This window comes from Eublepharis macularius, chromosome 9 (assembly GCF_028583425.1).
Source record: "Eublepharis macularius isolate TG4126 chromosome 9, MPM_Emac_v1.0, whole genome shotgun sequence".
NCBI lineage: Eukaryota > Metazoa > Chordata > Lepidosauria > Squamata > Eublepharidae > Eublepharis > Eublepharis macularius.
In genome coordinates, this window is record NC_072798.1 from 48673150 (window position 1) to 48689601 (window position 16452).

General features: G+C 47.4%; 1 protein-coding gene across 2 annotated transcripts; it reads right to left on the reverse strand.

The window, feature by feature from the left end:
- Positions 1–4755: 4755 nt before the first annotated feature.
- On the reverse strand, positions 4756–15435 carry MRPL42 (mitochondrial ribosomal protein L42). Of its 2 annotated transcripts, XM_054989432.1 has the most exons (7): positions 15314–15435; positions 13812–13941; positions 8448–8604; positions 7280–7343; positions 6554–6638; positions 5617–5780; positions 4756–4901 (listed from the first exon to the last, which is right to left on the reverse strand). In XM_054989432.1, the coding sequence occupies exons 3-7, from the start codon at positions 8527–8529 to the stop codon at positions 4856–4858; spliced, it is 441 nt and encodes a 146-aa protein (XP_054845407.1). In that variant the 5' UTR covers positions 8530–8604; positions 13812–13941; positions 15314–15435; the 3' UTR covers positions 4756–4855. The 2 variants fall into 2 exon arrangements, with proteins under 2 accessions (XP_054845407.1, XP_054845406.1); XM_054989431.1 differs by lacking the exon at positions 13812–13941 and having other exon boundaries at positions 15314–15430.
- Positions 15436–16452: the final 1017 nt, after the last annotated feature.

A 16452-nucleotide genomic window follows, 5' to 3' on the forward strand; every position in this document is an offset into this window, starting at 1 on the left:
GTGGATGGGAGCTGAGGAAGCGTTGTTCCAAGTCCGCCATGAATATGTTAGCATATTGTGGTGCCATGCGTGTGCCCATGGCTGTGCCATTAATCTGTAGATATAAGTTGTCACCAAATTCGAAGTAATTGTGAGTGAGTACGAAGTGACAAAGTTCAGTGGCGAGGTGTGCTGTGGTTTTGTCCAGGATAATATTCCGTATGGCTTGCAGTCCATCCGCATGTGGGATATTGGTGTATAAAGCCTCCACATCCATGGTTGCTAGGATGGTGTCATCAGGTAGGTTGTCAATGGACTGTATTTTCCTGAGGAAGTCAGTGGTGTCCCGTAAATAGCTGGGTGTGCTGGTGGCATAGGGCCTGAGGATAGAGTCCATGTATCCTGAGACTCCTACCGTGATAGTGTCTCTTCCTGAGACGATGGGGCGTCCTGGGTTACCCGGTTTATGGATTTTGGGTAGTAGGTAGAATTTTCCTGGCCGTGGTTCCTGGGGTGTGTCTGTATGGATGCATTCTTGTATGTAACAACAGAACACCACTGGTTGTCACCTATAGCTCCCAGCTCAAACCCATCCAACGTATCATCAGTGAGCTACAACCCATCCTGGAAAATGATACCTCTCTCTCAGAAGCCCTGGGTGGAAGACCTTTCCTTGCCTACAGACAGCCCCCCAACCTTAAACGACTTCTCACTCACAACCATGAATCAGCCAGCAGAGTCACCAGCACAGGGACCAGGCCCTGCAACAGACCCAGATGCCAGCTCTGCCCCTATATCTACCCAGGGAATACAATTACAGGACCCAATGGCATCAACTACACTGTCTCTGGCTCTTACAGCTGCTCATCCTCCAATCTGATATATGCCCTCATGTGCCAACAATGTCCTTCTGCTCTGTACATTGGACAAACCAGCCAACCTCTACGCAAAAGAATAAATGGACACAAATCTGACATTAGAAATGGAAACGTCCAGAAACCAGTGGGAGAACACTTCAACCTACCAGGACATTCCATCAAAGACTTAAAGGTCGCTGTAGTTCAACAGAAACCTTTCAAAAACAAAATCCAACGGGAGGCTGCTGAACTGGAATTCATATGCAAATTTGACTCTGTCAAGCTGGGACTGAATAGGGACTATGAATGGTTATCACATTACCACAGGTAACAGATTTCCTTTACAGAGGTGGGGTCTGGGGGAGCTCCGTGGTACCTGGCGTGGGCTTTCGGGATCCACAGATCTCTTTGTCAGATGCATCTGGCAGGGAGAGCTGTGGTTATCGAAGGCCCATACTGCATTGGAATTGGATGGTCTAGCTGTTTGGCTTCTACAAACTAACAGGGCAAACTCCTTTGAAGCCAACTGATACACACACCAAAAGGAGATGTTTACATATACTAGCAAAGGAATGTTTTGATTGCTCCCTCCCCCTCCCCTCCTAATTGCCTGTTCCCTCTGCTCTTCTGTGTTTGACCAGTCTCTGTATCAGGCATCTGAAGAAGAGAACTTGATTCTCGAAAGCTTATGCTAAAATAAAATTGGTTAGTCTTAAAGGTGCTACTGGACTCTTTTTGATTTTGCTACCACAGACTAACACGGCTAACTTCTCTGCATCTAGACTATTTTTGAAGGCCTTGCTGCTAGGATACATTTGCAGAGATCAAGGGCACCACAGCTGCCACTTCTCTTTGTGTGGACATAGAGCAGTTGCAGGAAGACGTGAACTCACTCAGTAGCAGGAGGTTACCTTCCACGGCTTGTTCCCCCTCATGTTTCCTGCCCTCAGCTCTCTTGGTCCGCAGCCTCCTCCTGCTCTTGACCCCAGTGAGATCAACATACTGTAGAAGTATTGGAAATACTTAGGCAACAAATGTGTGAAGTTTGCTGTCAAAGAATATTTCCTTTATCACAGGCTGGTCTATTCCCATTTTACTTTTTTTTGGTGTAGAAAAAGCCATCTTTTAAAATATAACCTATTGATTCTTTTTTATTTCTGTGAACTAGAGAAACTGGCTTGAACCCAAAAATCTGCTCAAGCATACGGGGAGGGTTACTGACTTCCTAGCTGTAGCCCCCATCCTCAGTGCAGTGCAAGTCGTCTTCAGCAAAGCGGAGCTGCAAGATCCACTCCACTGTTTGTTCTCAGACTGAGTAGTTGGCAAGGTTGTCAATTACTTGTTTTCAGCTTGACAAGCAGAGACCATGGTCTTAGATTCTTACATAGAAGGAGGTGCCATTGAAAATGATTGACTTCTAAGCTCGTAACTTGCACTTTTAATGTTCAATATACTTTTCAGATTAAAAATCAATCTTAAAAAATGAAATGCTGAGGTACATGCGAGAGGAGCTGTAGCTCAATGGAAGAGCCTTTGCTTTGCAGCATCTCCAGTTTTGAGAAAGGAGCAGGCAATTTAGTGAAATTGCGGAAGAACCCCCAAGGAGGATTAGGGATGGTGTTGTCAGGTAGTCCAATTCTGGCTTCAAGGATATTAGCACTAAATACCCCTAAGTAGGTGCAGGATTATCTCCTCCTTGTGCTCTTCTGAGGAAGGGTTAAAAGACCTACCAGAGTGCCAGGTGCAGAGTCTCAGACCAGTTTGACCTAACAGATTGCCAGGTGTTGCTGGTCCCAGAAGCTGCACCTAGTAAGCAGAGGCCCAGCATATAACACCAGGACGAAGAGGCCCAGCCAGGCTGTCTGCATGGGCGTTGTGTTGGAGCCTGCCTGCACTAGAGCTACTCAGGGGTGCGCTGGGTGTTGTGAGTAAAGGGATTTCGTTTCCCCAAAATTAAGGAATTTATTTCACCTGTGGCAAGGGAGCGCTGTATGTCTAGTTCTCCCCTCCCCCAATTAAAGTCTTTATCTTGCCTCAAGTGAGTTTTTTCTTGACCCTCCAAATCCTCAGAACCACTGACTCTGGCAGCACAGGCCATCAGTGAGGCGAAAGACCTCTGCCTGAGACGCTGGAGAGCCACTGCCAGTTTGAATAGTCAGTATTGACTGTGAGGAACCAATGGTCTGATTCTGTATAAGGAAACTTCATGTACGTGTTTAGCGGGAATGTGCTCACTCCCCACTGTGTTCTAGATCCTCTAGAACAATGCATGCTCATTTTCAGTAAATGCGCCCATGCTTTGGAGCAGCCTGCCAGATGTAGTATGGAACGCGCCAACACTGTCTTCCATAAAAGGTGAGAAGTGGAAGTGATAGCTGTGATGATACATGTGGCAGGAGTTACAGCTTAAACTTGATGCAGCTTCAACTATACTTTTGTATCCTACTATTTAAAAGGCAAGCTGTATTGACGACTCACTTTTTATCCTTGTGCAGGAGCAGTGATGACTACTCTGGCTTCGAGGCTGCTGCGAAGTGCCCACTTAGTGCCGGGAAGAGGCCTGCCAAATTGACAACCTAAAGCACTCCACCTCAGTGTCCTCTCACTCTGGCCTCAAGGCTGCTGCACTTGCTGCTGGAAGGGGGCCCAAATCATTTTCTAGAGCCCACTGTTTCACACAACAGGCATTGTTTCTATATATTTATATTTTGTAAATCGCCTTTGGACCCACCTCACAGGGTGGTTGTCTTGAGGGTATTAACAATACACTTTGTAAACTGCTCTGAGTGGGCGTTAAATTGTCCTGAAGAGTGGTATATAAATCAAATGTTCTTGTTATTATTATTTATTACTGTGGAAAAATGGGATAGCCACCACATAGCAACAGCCAATTAATGAGTGCTGCTGGCCTTTTGACAGTATGCAAGAATGTGTGTTTATGCAGGAGGGTTTATATAAAACTTGTTATTTTTAATAAGCTGCTTGTAATAGTACATTTTCAACAGCCGTATTAAGCATTGCTTGTGTGCAAACTGGCAATAGGACTTTCCTAGATGAACTCAATACTTGTGCCTGACAGGAAAAGGGAACAGGGCACAAGTTCATCTCTGCTGAGCCCCATGTGTTTGGAGCAGCTGCTGCCAAGGAATGTCACATGAGGGGGGCAGCAGTGATCTAATACACACAGCAGGACCACCAACTTTTCCAATGGTAGTCTGGTAATTTGAGTGGGGGGAAGCGAGGGGTAAGCTTAGCTTGGTAAGCTGTATCAAACCCATTCATAACGTAACTGTTTGAGTAAACCATGCACAATGCATCCAAAACAGAATCTCCTAAAACAATCCCGTCACAGGGAACAGCCACTTCCCCACCCCGGCCCAGCCATCAGCACAACACGTAGCCCAGCAACATTACCAACACACAAACATTTCCTACCTTTGGAGACAACTCTGCTCCTCAGTAAAAACCACGAGTAAATTCCAGGAAATGCAGCTTTACTAGAACTGGGGAGTTCTACTAGCAGACAACGCAAGGTGAACTCCCCAGACTCAGGCCGTTGCTTGAAATCCTGACGGGCAGCAGCAGCAGCAGCAGCGTAAATGTTTCCTCATACTCTTCTTCAAGGTCATCTACATGTCACTTATTTAATTTCAGTCTCCTAGGAAGTCTGAGGCATGGTTCTATTTGCTATGCATTTCCTTCTTGACCTTTGGCTCCTGCTCACATCTCACTACAAAGATGCCTTGAATTTCAGCTCTAGTTTTAACACAACGATTCTGTCAGCTGCAGGGTTTGTCTGTGTTTTCCAAGAGATCTATTTTAATCTGCCTGCAACCTGTTCCCTCAAATTGTTGTGTTCTAAATTAGCTGTAATAATAAATCAAATCAACATCCAACAAAGAATTAACATATAGCAAAGATTTAGACAGAAAAAGCATTTTAATGACCATATATATACATCCCATCTGTTCAGGGATTATCTTCAATGACAGGAACGATAAAGAGGGACTCTCTCCTGTTCACCTGTCTTTGGGAGTATTGGTTTTCTTGCGTCTAGTATGGTACCTCAAAGAAAAGAAAAAAAATTAAGATTAAAACTTCTTTGTATTTTGTCAAATGTTAAGTATTTAAGCTTAAAATGCTTGAGAGCTAAGAGATTTTTAAAATTTTGCATAATTATTAAGAATCCTGTGCACGATTTTCTTGCATATTATAAAACTTTGTTTTCCATCCCACCCATTCCAATAATGCAGAAACTTAAACTAAGATTAAACAGCCTTTCCTGCTGTCCCCTGCATGAACTATTGATGGTAGTACACAAACCAATCCATTAGCACCACACTGCTTTGCCCTACTACAAGCACTTGCATATCTGGGAAAAGGGTATCTTGGTAAAGGGCATCTTGAGATTTTCCTGGAAAGGTATTTCATTTGTTGCATTTATTAACAACAGTATCACCAAAAGCACAATCATCCAAACTCAAATTGCAACAGATTAGAATCCTTATTGGGATTGTCAAGTGGAACAAGCCATAGACTTTTTGATGTGTATATCACCAACCGAGAGGTATCAAAAACCCCCATCTCTGCTACATGAAGTTCTTCTAAAGATTCAGACATATCTCTGCTCACTCGTATCCTATCAAGACCACCCCATAAGATTCAATGTAGGTTTGAAAATCCCTGTAATAATGTTTTTACTAATACAAGTAATAAACTTGGTATGTTAAATTGTCTCCACAACACTGCTTTCTACACTATGCCTTAAGAAAGCACTTACTGTCCCACTGGATACCAGCGATGTTTTGTTGTATAAAACATTTTACTAAGTTCTTCCATTGTAGGACCTTTCTTGTTCTTGAGTTCTTTTACATCCAACTTAGATTTCAGCACTTGGTCATGTGTCTCTTCCTTAAAATCCACTGGATCTAGCCGCGGAATTGACTGCCAAAAAACCAAAAAGCCCAATCCCAAATATTATCAAATTAGAAGTTTTTAAAAGTTTACAATTGTTCTTTGAAAAAAGAAGCTATACATCCCTGTGCTCATGGACAGTACAATTATCAAATCTGCAGGCATTTAAAACCGGTAGGATTGCAATATAGCTACATTTGCACAAACCAACAAACTCTTATCACCTGAAGATTGGGACAGAGAGCAGCACAATGCAAAAGCATTAAAATCACAAGGAAGTCTCTGATGAATAAGATAAAAAATCCATCTATTCCAGCACCCTGTTTCCAGCAGTGACCAACCAGATTCTTCCAGGAAGATCACACATAGATCTGAAGCTTTCCCCTACCATTTGCCCACAGCAACTGGTACTCAGTGGCATATTGCCTACAAGCCCATCATGGCTGATAGCCACTGAACTCCTTTGAATGTTGTCTAAACCAGTGACTATTAAATCCTGTGGCAAGGAATTCATGGTGCGAAATATACCTTTTCCTAAATCTACTGCCAACTGATTTCACTGGGTACTTGTATTTGGGAAAGGAAGAAAGGTTCTGTTCACTACTACACTGCACAATTTCATAACCTCTATTATGTTTTTCCTTAGCCATCATTTTTTGCTGAACTTAAAAAAAAAGTAAAGCTATTTTTTAGCACAACCCTCTTTGGTCCTTTTACACCTCATTCATGCTGTTAACTCCTAAGAATATATTTGAAAAACTAAACCAAGACTAGTTACATTTTCCAGGTAAGAATTTACATACTCTTGTGTGCTCATATGGAATGTCCAAAGAAGGGTGATAACAAACAATGGTCTTTCCATCTGATGTCACAGCAAGTTCCACTTTGCTAAAAAAGAATGAAAATGAACAACATTTTCATAATAAGTAAATTTACAGAGACACTGATTAGCAAGTTTATCAATATTTTCATGATTCAATAGCAACAAGGCTAGATTTAAAAATATCTGGCCTCATGAACTGTTTGCCTAAGAAACGGGATACAAATCTTTAAATTGAATATATATGAATCCCATTTTCATAATCAGTATCAAGCCAGTTTGGTGCAGTTGTTAAGAGCGGCAGGACTCTAATCTGGAGAACTAGGTTTGAACTTTGATCCCCCACTCCTCTGCTTGAAGCCAGCTGGGTGACCTTGGGTCAGTCACAGCTTCTCAGAGCTCTCTCAGCCCCACCCACCTCACGGGGTGATTGTCGTCAGGATAATATTTACACACTTTGTAAACCACTCTGAGTGGGTTTTAAGTTGTCCTGAAGGGTGGTATATAAACTGAATGTTGTTGTTGTTCCTACATTCAAACACAGTGAATGCTTGCAGGCAGATCACAGTAAGCTGGGCCAAAAGACAGGATACAGGAAGGCACTGATTAAAATGACTCCATACATCAGCAGCTATTCTAGTGCTACATTTGCTATTTGGCAAAAATCTGAACTGAACATCAAGTCAAGCCATTCTGATGCAATACATACCAATTGTAGTCATCCGGAAGAGCTGAATATGTAGATTTGTGGCAAGAACAATACACAGCTGAGTCTGGGGAAAAAACACACACACACACACTGAGTAAAGTGAAAGCTATATAAACAGAGTGGAGTGTTATGTATACTTATTTCCAACAGTAATGGGCATCATCAGGTGATTGCCATCATTATAAGCCACATTTCTAACCTAGGGACTGGTGCGTGTGTCCACTGTAAAGCATTATCTTTTCCAAAGTCAGCTAATCTTTCCATAGTGCTTTGAAAGAGAAAAAAAAGCAAACAGAATGCGCACACACCAACACACAGCTCAACGGTGGTGGAGGTGGCTGAGCCCTCTGTGTCCTTTCCCTGATGGAGGATTAAGAACGCCATTCCGATCCCAACGCTCAATATTGTGCTGCCACATAAGCTGAAAGCTGCAAGCAAAAAAGTAAAGTTCGCCTACCATTTCTTGTTTTGATGGTTCTCACCTCGGGGGCAGCCCAAGAAAGAGAGAGAAGGCTCCATAGAGCCTCATGAAGAGGATGTGGCAAGGCCTGGCAACCCTGTGAGGCGGGTCCCATAGTGTGTGTGTGTCCCATTCAGCAGCACTCACTAGAAGTTTTTTGCACTCAGGGCAGGGGAAATAGGGTGAGTATGGAGAGGATGGCTCCAGTTGCCCTTTCGTCAAACAGCAACCCCCATCACCTTATCCTCTGCCCTTTTACTGCTACATCAGTTGCTCCTGCTCTCATACATAATGCTCAGACATTTATACCTGCTAATTACAAAACTGAGAGAAGTACCTTTCTTTCACATTCCATAGATGGTGACTTCAACAGCTAGGAAGTCTTTCTTCTTGGCCAAGCTGAGTGCAATTGACTTGCTTGGGCTATAGCAGAGCTAACTCAGTTGAGTTCACCTGAGGTTGAGAGATATTTCTTTTTCTAGCTATGCCGAACTACCACAGTTGTGAGTCTTCCCCCTACCACTGTGGCAGCAACTTACACTGTACACAGAATAAGCCCCCATGGCATGAGAGGAGGGCCCTATATGCCGTTGGATACTTAGCTATTTAGAAATTTGGGGAGCATCTCTTGATATACAAGACCCATTCCCTTGCCAAAACAAAAAGCATATTGCTAGTATCTAATAAAAGAATATTTATAATCCTTACCAGATACCAGAGACTGCCTGGTGAATGCTTTGAAATATGTTCCCATGGTACTGAACACAGCCCTTCTGGATGCTACGGCCATACTAGCACACGAAGTGAACGACACTTCAAGCAGTCGTTTGGAGGGTTGCTGCACAGTTCAACTCAGATTTCATCACTGTTGGAATGGACACTTTGTCAGTGCATTAGTCAGGAGCCAAAGCCCAATCACTTTGTAACTTTTCAGCTGGTCCTAATAAAGGTAGGCTGAGAATATGCAACTGGCCTAAAGTCACTTAGTGAGCTTTCATGGTAGTCCAATACTCTAATTGCTACACTACACTGGCTTTCATTAGCTGTGGGTTCACTATACTGGTGGCACCATATTCCCAAACCCTGGCCAGTCTTCTCCATAAGTTTCATAAAAATATTAAATAGAAAGGAATTCAAAACGGAAGCCTGTGGCACCCACATCATAAATGCCCCATAGTGCAGCAGAAAGAAGGTCTGTCAGCTCCATTTTTGGAATCTTCCTGCAGGGCAGGCAAAGCATAATGCTGTGCTTTTGATTCACAACCCAGACAAGCAATGTCCGGAAGGGTGTCAGGGACCATGCTTTCAAAGATCAATAAATATGCCCAAGTACCAACAAGTGACCCCCACCCTGTCTGCATCTCAGCATAATCAACTAGGGCAACCAAGGCGCACACTGTCCCAAATCCAAGCTGAAAGCCAGACTTGAACTGGTTCCTAGATAGTCAGTATCATTCAGGAATGTTTGCAGCTGGTTTGCCAATGGGCTCTTCAGTACTGTGCCCCAAAATGAGAGATTAGTAAATGGCTGGTTGTTAGAACTGCCAGGTCATGTAAATGTTTTTTCAGCAGTGGTCTCACTGTCATCTCCTTCAAGGCAGCCAGCATCACTTATTCTCGTAACAAGCCGTTCATCCCCTCCTGGACCCAACCCTTTGACTCCCCTTAGCCACTAAATGCATACAAGTGGCAAGCAGCACCTTTCCAAGGACCCTATATATAGCTACGGGCTACAAAAAACATTTGTGGAGACAACAGCTCTAGAAAAACACCTGGCAACTGCACTACATCCAATATGTGTCCAAGTTCCAGTGGTTAAGACCAAACTGACCTGCAAAGTTCTTAGCAAATCCTACGGAAGGCTCATGAGGACTTATTTCAGTCATCTTAGAGTACAAAGTATAGCAAATCCCATACTACTTTGGAAATGCTCCATAGGATGGCACGGTGGATGCAATGATGTGCAATTATTATGATCACATTGCAAATGAGGCTCACATATTTTAAAAATAGTCACTCCTCCATTATTGATACAGAATGGGTTTTAAAATGTGCTCCAGCCCCTTCCCTCAGGCCAAAATAGAAGTTAAAAATACCCCTCTTGTTCTTGGCTTTTCACAGCTAACAACAGATGATTTTCATGCCAAGGATTAATCAGAATGTCATTATATACATAGGTTGTAGAACTCAACCTATAGAACCTATATATACAACTCATGCTTGTAAAAAATACTCATTTACTTGTTTCTGGTAGTAAGAGTAGTCTTCGGGTGAAGCTGTAGGAAGGCTTTTTATAAAGCAAGCTAAAAATTTCAAAATGCTCAAGTGTCACAAGTTATTTACAATCACACATAGAGAGATGGAGTATTTGAAAAAAATGTGTGAGTTCGTTTACAATGTCATTATAACAATAACTGGGGAATCTGAGACTCTTTAAAATAAATTGTTCTTAACCACCAATAAAAGGTTTCACTATGGATAATGAAAGTGTAATTAGCATGCCTCAGTACCACAATCAACGGGCCTTACACTTTCATACATGTTCTCAATACATCTAAGAGTCAAAACACACGTGGTTGTTCGAGTGCCAGAGTTCCTGTCTGTTTCGGCCCGCCCGTGCCCGTTCCCGGGTTTTCGCGCGTGTCCTGCCCCCGCTGAACCTGTGTGTGTGTGTGTGTGTGTGTGTGTCCGCGTCTGCACGTGTCCCTCTTCACGACCAGCGAGTTCCCCGCACTGAGCGGCTCTTTTTCCATCCCAGTGGTTGTGGACATTTCACTGACTGCCAGATGGCGCTATTGCCTGCACCTTGAGAGCGAACGGGTGACGCAGGCTGCAGCCTCCCTTGGCGCTAGGCCCTCTTCCACGGGCCTGCCCCGATTGGGTGAATTATGTGGGTAGCATCAGAGGCACCCCCGCGGTTAAGCCCCCCACTCCAGGGTGTCGCGTTATTGAGGCCTGCAAAGCAGGGGGGGCTGACTGTCCCTCGCTGGCTTGCCAGGGTTCTGGCTTCTGTTCACGTTCATCCCGTGTGTGCTCAAGCATGCCCCCACGGCCCCACTGGTTTTTATTGGTGGCTTTCTAATATTTGTTGGTTATGGCTTGTACACGGGGTGGCCGAAACACAGGGTTGGAAAAGATATTCAGTTCCCGAAGTCTTAGGGGCACACTGTCCCTGGTCTTTCCGCCAGGTCTCCCATGACTGTTGCAATGACTGTTGCAGTTCTGGGGCTGGGGAGGTTTTGGGAGGCTGGATCGGCTCTCAGCGGTGCGCGTTGACCAGTGCGATGTCTCCGGTCTCCAGAGCTGCGACCAACCAGCTTCCAGCCGCTGCGTTGTGCCCCGCGATTGGCTGCCTCGTTGATTTGCCCGCGCACACAACGCGAGGCTTCCCGTGTAGAATGCACGTGCCAGTGGCCTCGCTGGAAAGCATGGCGGAGTGGGTGCCGAGCAACTGGCGGGAGGAGTGGGCAGAGCAGGCAGCCACGGTCATGGAGGACAAGGGACTGACAGGGCACGAGCGGGACACAGCTGAGGAGACCATGGTGCCGTTCCGCCTTGAGTCTCTCTTCCCAGACGGTGTCAAGCTTGCGCACATGGTCCGCAAGTCAATGACCTCTTTGGTAGAGGAAACTGAGGTCGACATAGTCGAGCAAGAATTCCTGGGCACAAGGCCGTGTAGTAAGTGCGCTGCCCCCCCCGCCTCTCGTGCTATCGTCTCGCGTTTCTCCGGCCAAGGCATTTGTGCCTTGATTTGAGTTTTCTGGAACACACTGATGCGGGGGGGGGGGGGTGATGTGGCCCTCTCTGCCCGTCGTCACCACTGCCTTGGCTCATGGCGACTGCTCGTTTCAGCTTTATTCTTGAGTGCGTTAGGCCTTATGTGGCTGGGTGTGGATGGCCATTCCGATGGCCTTGCTTGGCCATGGTGGTTGCCCAAGGCGTGCGACCATACCTTGCTGGAACCCCCCCCTCCACCGAACAGTGTGTGCTGCTGTCTGCTAATGCAGGTGTGAGGCGATGCCCCAGGCGCATGTGGTTCCTCTCGCATGTGGCCCCCTAAAAGCTTGCACCGCCGTGCATGAGTTACTGCTGCAGAGAGCAAATGCTGCGCAGCATGCTGTGATTGGCCACTTTCGCCGCTGTGCCGTGCTGCCTGGCCTGGTGTTCTTCGACTACTCTCACACTGGCAACACATCATAGGCACCCGTCGCCTGTCCCCCGCGAGGGGGTTCAAATCCCATAAACGGGGGGAACATCATGGCGTCCACGGCAACACAAGTTGTGGGTGGCGTGTGGGGCGCCCTGGGGCCCAACCGGGGGTGCAATTTGTCAGCAGGCACGAAATCAGGGCCGCATGAGGAAATAACTGCTCATTCGTCTAACCGCTTTTCTTTCAGCCTCTGCCACAGAAAAACGGATCGAGGCAGTGGGGTTGGCGCATGAAAGGATCCAGGCGCACAGGGATCAGTTCTGGAGTGTCTGCATGTGATCGCACCACGGGTCTCACAGAACAAGGGATGCCTGGGACACAGGGTGTTTTCTGGGCGGGGTGGCCACCCTTGCGGGCAACCTTCCAGTTCGCAAGGGCGGGCCACCGACAACTGGAATTCGGGATGCCAGGAACGCTGGGTGGTGGGTCAAGGGGCCGCACACGGCCAAAGCTTTTATCACCTGTGTGTCCCCATCAAACGCCCCCATTCATCAACGGCCAAATACGGGAGCCGCCCCTTGACTGGCTCACCAACCCACCTTGGCGGTGGGTTGAAGCACAGGCGGGTGCGGGCATCCTGGGGAGCTGTGGGCGCGTTCCATGCGGACTGCAACATCGGGCCGCACCAGATGGTCTTCTCCACCCCACTGTTGGAAATGATTTGGGAATGGGGGCGAGGGGGGGCGATTTTTGGCATGGCAGGACATCTGCTCGACCATTGGGGGAAAGATGGAGGACGGTGGGGACGAGGGCGGGGGCCCTTTCCAAATGAGAAACCTGGCCGCACAGGCCTCTCTCGCCACGCCACCCTCAGTGATGAGTGAATCAATGTGCGCCTCTCTCGCCACGCCACCCTCAGTGATGAGTGGATCGATGGACGCTGCACGGCCACAGGTTTTGCTGGAAAGGGTAGTTTGAGGGGAGCATGGTGGGTGCACAGGTGGTGGGAATGCTGAGTGGGTGAGTTCCTCTGGGCCTGTGTGCTTGGGTGGCCATGGAACACTGGGAAAGACTGCTTATATCTGTCCCCTGATGTTTCCTGCAGCGAGCCCTACTGCGGGGAGGGAAGAGGAGGAGGAGGAGATTGACCTCCTGGACGGTGGGATGTCTCCTGCTGCCTTTCACGAGGCAAGCCGGCCAGGAAGACCACCTGCACCCGATCCACGTGCTGAGGAACCAGGCACATCAAGCCCACGTCCCCCCTCGCCGAAGCGAAGCAGGCTGTTCTCAGGGGTTCCGAGCTTTGCCCAGATTCTGGGCCGGGGGAGAGGAGGCCCGTCTCACTCCACGGAGAATTGAGCGGGGTGTGGGGTGACTGGTGCGTGTGCTTTTGTCTCTCCATTACCTTTTCCCCAATGTGTATTTTCCCTGTGTTTTCCCCAGGTTTCCTCGTTTGCCCTGTTGGCTTGCCTGTTTGGGGTCATGTTAAAGTTTGCTCCAAGCCATAATAAACATTTGTGAAATCTAGACTGGCTCTGAGTCCGCCAATCACAGTTCAACACTTCCACATGGCTGGCATGGGGGGCATGGCAAGCAGATGCTTGTGCGTGCGGAAGGCCCCCGCCCATCCGCACTGGAAAAAGTAGCTTTCTGGTCAACAATAGGCAGTTTGTGGCTGCTTTCAGCATTGATGAGAGGTTTTATCACAAGAGCTGAGCATACAGAGTCAGTCTGACAAATATTCCCCACAATACCAAGAGGAACCCAAGGCAACTGCCTGAAAACAAAATCATGGAACAATTAAATCAAGATGCACCACATGAATTCTTTTCCTTCGTATGAGCAACTAAAATACAGTTGAGAACTCGATTGCATATTAAGATCACACTCCTAAATTTCAATTACAGTAAACTAGTACAGACCTTTACAGCTACTCTTCTTAGGAAAGGTCATCTTCTGCTGGCATGTTTATTTTTGCAGGGGCATCTTGCCAGAATGGAAATGTTTCTGAAACTGGGACCTTGTAAGGGCTCAGGTATAAACCACCAGTAGCTGGTGGGGGAGCGGGGTGGGGAGAGAAAGGCTGACATCAGCACACATGCCCGAAGCAACAATCCTATCTTCTTGTGTTGTCACAGTATTTGGTGATAATGCTTTATTCTGTGAAAAGCCAAAAGTTCAACTGCACATCCCAGCAACTAGTTTTAACTACAGAAGGATTTAAGTGGCACCTCAGCAAGCAACAAGATTCTGAGGGTGTTAAGTTTTTGAGTCAAAGCTCCCTTCCCATCATATCTGAAGAAGGGAGTTTTGACTCTCGAAAGCTTATACCCTAAAAACCCTAATCTCTAAAATGCCATTGGACTCAAATACTCCTGACCAACACAGCTACCCAGCTGAAACCAGTTTTAACTAAAAATAGTGATTAATTTCAACTGCAGACCAGTTTGGCTCAACTGCAAGACATAAATATGGAGAAACATACTTTTAAATATCCACAATATACAGGATTATTAAATGAACTGGGCAGTAAAGTCTGGGAAATTCTTTTCTGCTGAAAACTTGTTCCTCAGTCTCAACTTTCAAAGAGTTGCACAGAAGGCAAATGCAGCCAAGCACAGCAACATCCAAGCCCAACAAAATTGAAAAAGATCCCTTTTTGAAAAGAAGTTTAGAAAATTTCATCTCCCCCGGAAACACGTGTAATGAAACCCAGGATATGGACCGGGCACCCGGCATGCGCTGACTTTCTGATGCAAGGGACCCTGAGCCATCGCATAAATTAAGACACCCCTCGCTAGCCCGGCTGCAGGAGGAGGGGAGAAGAGGAGCTGCGTTCCTCTAGAGTGGGCAGGCCAATCGCCGGCCTCTCTCCAAGAAAGCAGCGGGCTTCCCGAGCTCTCGGGGCGGCAGGCTGCCGAGGCGCTGCCTTTGCCTTTCCCTTTCCCCGCGGTTTCGTGCGCTGCTTCCACACGCCCGCCGGCCAGCGAGAGCGCGCGCGCCCTGTCACAGCCGCCGCCTCCGTCTCTCGAGGCGGGGACGAGGCCGGCGCTGCGGCCGGCGCGGCAAGGAGAGGCTCCGCGCCCAGGCCCGGAAGGGGCCTTCCAGCCCATTCATTCACGGCACGGAGCCGCTCGGAGACCCCGCCGCCCTCCGGGCCTCGCGCTCGCCTGCCACAAATGGCGACAACGGCCGCCGCCAGGCCGCCCTTCCCCTCCGCGCGCTCCTCAGCCGCCAAGAGGAGAAGCCGCTGCGCCCCCCGCCCGCCCTGCTCACCGGAAGCGCAGCGCTCCCCTCCTCTTCCCCCCCCCCCCCCGCCGGCCCTTGCGCGGGGCTGCCGCGGCCTAGTCAGCCGGCTCGCCCCCAGCCACCCAGAGAGGGGAGGGAAGGCGGGGGCAGGCAGCGCGCGGAGGAAGGCGGGTACCTTGATGATCCTGCGGGGCAGCCCGGCCATCTTGTCGTGTCGGGATTCAGGCTCCGCTGGGTCTCGGCTCCGCTCGGGCTTACGCACTACCGGAAGGAGTCTGCCCTTCACTTCCTGCGAAGTCACGCCGAGTCTCTGCCGTTGCGAACTGGGAGCTGTAGTCTCGAGAAGGCAGGCGAAGCCGTGTTGGGAAGAAGGGATAGGCGCCGTTGTTTTAAAGGCAGCCCAAGGCTACCCGGGGAGTGCGCCTGTAGCCTGGCAAGCGCTTGGCCCCGCCTTCTGCATCGCATTTGTGTTTCATTCTGGCTCCAAAAAGACTGCGCGGTTCTCAAGGCTGTGAGACAGAGAAGGTTGATAGAAAATAGGATTGCTAGCTCCAGGCTGGGAAATTCCTGGAGATTATTACCTATAGTCTGGGTTGAGATAAAAGGATTTTATATATCTCTATTATGTTGTATGTTTTACTGTGATTTTATTGGTTATATATTATGTTTTGTATTCTTTTAATTGATGCAATTTATTGATGTGACCGTCTTCAAGCTCTTAATTGAAGAGAAATGGACTAAAAAACAAATAAATAAGAATAGATTAGGGAGGGATGGAGCCTGGATAAAGCTGGGTTTAGGGAAGAGAAGGACCCGTTTTAGGCAAACCTAAAAATGACTGGGCAAAGATTACTGAATGAGATTCATGGCTAAGTGAAAACATGAGGTATTCCCCAGTCTCCAGACTACCATTAAAACAATACAAAATTACATCGGTTCATTCACGTCTTTCAGGACAGACGCCATTTATTTGAAAACGGGTGCTTGAACATCTCCAGAGTAGTGCTTACGCTCCTCCACAAAAGCTGTCCCTTCTCTAAGGACTTTCATCTGGCTGATTCATTCATGTGTTTTAGAAAGATAGTTAAAAATCTTAACTAGAAAGTCTTATGTGTTGTTGGAACTGGTTATGGGCTAAGTTTCAGGTGCATTTTAAGCAATTTTAGGTGCATTGTAAGCCTCTGTGGGACATTCTACTGTCATAGCTGCAGCAATGTTTTAGGCTGCATATATTTGCTTTCTTGTTAGTATTGCCAACCTCCAGATGGAGCTCCCTTGACCCCCAAACTCCACCCTTTCCAGCTCTGCCCCCAG